The sequence below is a fragment of the Bidens hawaiensis genome, unplaced genomic scaffold, assembly GCF_021521415.1.
Source record: "Bidens hawaiensis isolate Kalapana, Puna unplaced genomic scaffold, B.hawaiensis_p1.1 tig00048431_1, whole genome shotgun sequence".
Lineage (NCBI taxonomy): Eukaryota > Viridiplantae > Streptophyta > Magnoliopsida > Asterales > Asteraceae > Bidens > Bidens hawaiensis.
The window spans coordinates 13983-18208 of NW_027498683.1; the positions used below are offsets into that span (position 1 = coordinate 13983).

The following is a 4226-nucleotide window of genomic DNA, read 5'->3' on the forward strand; positions in this document are numbered from 1 at the left end:
AAGCTTAGTTCAATCTTTAATTTTAGCTCAGTGGAGAGATTCAAGCCAAGTCAGCTCATATAGCTTTCAACTCAAAACGGAAATATTTAGAAAGTCGTAACAGTAATTTAACAACTGTGATTAGTTCATATAATGACTCTTGTAGTGATACGGAAAAATAGTTTGAATATGGTAAAGGGCAATATAGGACGTCCCATAATGGCATCTTCACTAAATGAGTTTGAATATGTTTTAGAACCGAGTTCGACTCAGTTTATCAGGACACTTCGTTTTTATCAAAGTTGACGGAGATCTATGCAATGCTATAGTTGCAGTTGATCTTCATTTATATCAGTTTAATTCTTCATGTCACACGTTATTTCCCATAAAACAACACCGAACTTCCACAGCAAAACGTATCAAAAGCCGTAAAGTAGCAGTAACACAAACATACAATGGTTGATATGAAACCAAACACAGATAATGAATGATTTTAACCTTTCTTGGGCATAGCTGCAAGCCTGGTGTACATCTTAGCCATCGACTGAAATCCTCTAACGTCACCTGATCGAAGAAGATTTCCTGGAGAACCAAATTACATAAGAAATACAAAATCTTGATACTATTATATATAAATATTTAATAAAGAAACAAACTCATATATTCTCGTCCAACTTTTTATAATTAGCATATTTACCCAGCAAAAATCATAGTATCGAATATACCCATTTTCAACATTATGACATTTATACCCTACCTTTAAAACGTGCATTAGGATAATGGGAGTTTAAAGTGTAAGGAGAAATAGAGGGGTATAATGGTCATACTATAAATTGTATTAGATGAAATGCGTGAATATGAAATTTTGAGTATTTTAAAATGGGTATATACTTTATGGTTGGGCAAATATGATATTATTCCAAGTTTTTAGCGGTATATATCAACACGTTCCTAAAATAAGTTCTTTTTTAAATTACTTTTCACATCTCTTTAACAAGTTAGAGACTGTATTTTTTGTACTAAGAAAAATGAATATATGGATAAGGAATTAAATTTTTGAATTAATGAAAGCAGATTGCTAGATTGTGAATCAAAAATTCAAAATTGAAAAGGTTAATGTAAATCTACTCAAGAAAGTTCACCTGAATCACAATTCAACGGGCTATCGGGTTCTGGATGGGCCATTAATGCAATTATAGCTCTACAAACAGACTGGAGTGTCCAAGCTGGACTCCAAGCATTCTTCAGGATATCTAGACATATTTCTCCCGTCTACACCACCACAGAAGATAAATCAAGATAAAAGAAACTTTTAGAATAATGACACTCGTCGACACCACCACAAGCACTTTTTCAAAAAATGAAGTTACATATACATGAAATTTATTTTGAAAAAAGAGACGGGGGAAACTGTGCCAATACTAATATCTAAACGTAAGTCAAAATTAATGATTCTTAATGTTGGGATAAACATATACCTCTAAATTCTAATATCTAATTGTTTCAGTTTTAGATAATCAGTTTCGTACTAGCTGCAACAAAACTACTTATCTAAAGGTAAACAGATCACATATTTACCTCTTCTTTTAACATAACCCGAGGGACTTTTAACTCCCATTCCACAAAGCCTCTTTCGTAAGTTCAAATATAATGCATTTATTAATTAATTTTACCTATTGATTTCTTATATAATTAAAAGTTTCCAAAAACCCGAACAGGCGATTAATGTCATATAAACTGCATCCAAACCATTGTTGTCAATAGCGAATATAGCGAGCGTTATAGCGCGCTTTGTTGTAATGCAGTTAATCGCTGCTATACCCTGTTTAGGGGCTCAATAGCGTGAAAATAGCGACTTTCAGTATTTTTTAGAACAAATAGCATTTTTAGACATCTTGGTGGTATTTATTGATTATAATTGCTATTGTGGTGGGGTAACTGTTTATATATTGATTATAATTGCTATTTTGGTTTACTTACTAAATGTAAAATATTGAAAAAAATTTCTACTACTTTATTACTGGCCTCTGTTTCGTCGCTATCGCTACGTAGCATATAGATAGCAGCCTGTCGCTATTGACATCTATTTGGTATTGCCAACTATGATCCAAACACTATCTCTATGACCTGTATGCTTACAGGTGATTGTTTAATATTACATAATCACTTGCCAGACTCCAAACACCCCCCTAAGTAGACATTACACAGAATACACATAGTCAAGTTAATGATGTATCATGTACGTATACGTTTGTCCACAAATGAGTAGGTTAAAGTTGCATCCCAATGAACAAGGAAAGATATCGATGGGACAAAAGGCGGAAATTAAAAGAACATACATGTCAATGATTTTATAGAAGGAAAAGTTTCGTACCTTGAAATGTACATTTGGATGGAATATTTTGGTTAAAAACCTGACTTGAGGCGGCTGCAAAGGGTATTGCTCCGGGACAGAAAAGGCAAGCTGAAAGACTCCACCTTCATAAGGAGTTTCTGATGGTCCCTGAATATATATATATGCAAATTCATTCATCAACCAAAACACATAGATATAAGTATAGATATGTGTGTATATAACTAAATATGCATGTATTCATGTCAGTCAGTGAGACCTTGATAAGTGCTGTCCATTTGAATATGTTGGAATCATCACAGACAAGCTGAATATCTGGATCGGCTACTTTCTCCCTTTGCACCTCCTTGTATTCCTTGAATAACCTTGCTCTTGATGCCTAAAAAACCAAGATGAAAATCATAATTAGTCAATTTTAGTTAGGGTTAGTTTACTAGCTGTATATATTAATAATATTACAGATTACAACCACTATCATCGGATGGATTTTAGAAATTAGGGCTTGCTGATTGGAGTTTGAATTGTGAATAATAAAAGATTGAATTTGGTAGGATAAGAATCTGGGGACAGAGAGAGGCGTCAATAATAACTGACCTGCATTTGGTGTAATTAATCGATGATATTCCTGCAAATACAATTTTATGAAGATCGAAGCCATGAATAAAACCCTAAATAAAAGGATGAGATTTACCTTACCTGAGAAAGAGAGAGAGAACAAGAGAAATGGACGACGGAGTCAAATCAAAAGAAGAGACGACGGATTATTATTATTATTCTTGTATTATGTGGATTTCTACATCCCATCCACGACACATTGCGCGCTGTGTTCCCGAGTCTCATTTAACGAAGGAAAGGGAGGGAATGAGAATTATGTCAGAAAAAAAGCTAGGAGAAGAAAAATGTGTGATTTTATTTTGTGTTCTCGAGTTTAATAAAAATAAAAGGAAAATAAGGGAAATTAAGCATTCTAGGTGTTCCCGAGTTAAGAAGAAAAGAAAACAAATATACATTTTCCTATTATACCCTTTAAGTAAACTATTATATGGAGTTAAACATAATGATAATTTAGGAATTGATAAAAGTTATAATTAGACATAAATATTTTCTCTCTTAATCTCTCCAATTTGGGAAGATGATAATATGTTTAATTTTTCTAGTATTTTCTCTCGTTTCCCCTCTCATCCCTTTCTTAAAAAAGCTCTGTAACATGATCTTTTTATATTTTCCTTTTTTTTCCTTCCCCTCCACTCGTTAAATGAGACTCCAGAACACAGTGTACGTATTTCTTAACGCTGTATTCTAGTTTTGTATATAAGGGGTTGGAAGAAAATTTTTCTTTTCTATTATTGAGTTTTGTTTTCAAAAGAAAAAAAAATGAAAAGAAAAGTTAGGGTTTTATTCATTTAAAATTTCCAGTCGAATATAGTCTGATTGTGAAGGAAAGTTTATAGCTCATATCATATTACTGATTTACCCTATCTTAATTCAGGCCCGGCTTCAAGAAAACAAAAAAAAATTCGGGCCGAAGACGAAATTTTTTTGGGCCTTAGGTAAAAAAGAGTATTTTTGTTGGTTTAAACAATTAAATATTTATATAGGTCTACTTGGTTATAACTTAGGTTGTGTAAAAAAATTTGTATAAAAGTAAGATTAAACATGTCTCAAATGAGACTTGTACTTATAACCTTTTGGTTGAGAGTAATACCCTTTGTCACTAGACCAAACTAGTGGTCATGTAATTAGGTTTAAACATTAAATATACATATTGTTTTTAATAAAAATAAATATAATTTTAGAAAAAAAAATGGGGCCTAATGGGGTGTCGGGCCTTTGGCCGTCGACCACCCGCCACCCCTATGGGCCGACCTTGTCTTAATACTCTTTTCCATGTTGC

General features: G+C 32.8%; 1 protein-coding gene across 2 annotated transcripts; it reads right to left on the reverse strand.

Moving 5' to 3' along the window:
- Nucleotides 1–297: 297 nt before the first annotated feature.
- LOC143597533 (protein PEROXIN-4) lies at nucleotides 298–2969 on the reverse strand. 2 transcript variants are annotated; one of them, XM_077076016.1, is made up of 5 exons: nucleotides 2927–2968; nucleotides 2661–2711; nucleotides 2354–2482; nucleotides 1122–1251; nucleotides 298–561 (listed from the first exon to the last, which is right to left on the reverse strand). In XM_077076016.1, exons 1-5 carry the CDS (start codon nucleotides 2930–2932, stop codon nucleotides 473–475), a joined length of 405 nt encoding a protein of 134 aa, XP_076932131.1. In that variant the 5' UTR covers nucleotides 2933–2968; the 3' UTR covers nucleotides 298–472. The 2 variants fall into 2 exon arrangements, with proteins under 2 accessions (XP_076932131.1, XP_076932130.1); XM_077076015.1 differs by having other exon boundaries at nucleotides 303–561; nucleotides 2592–2711; nucleotides 2927–2969.
- Between the last annotated feature and the right edge of the window lie 1257 nt (nucleotides 2970–4226).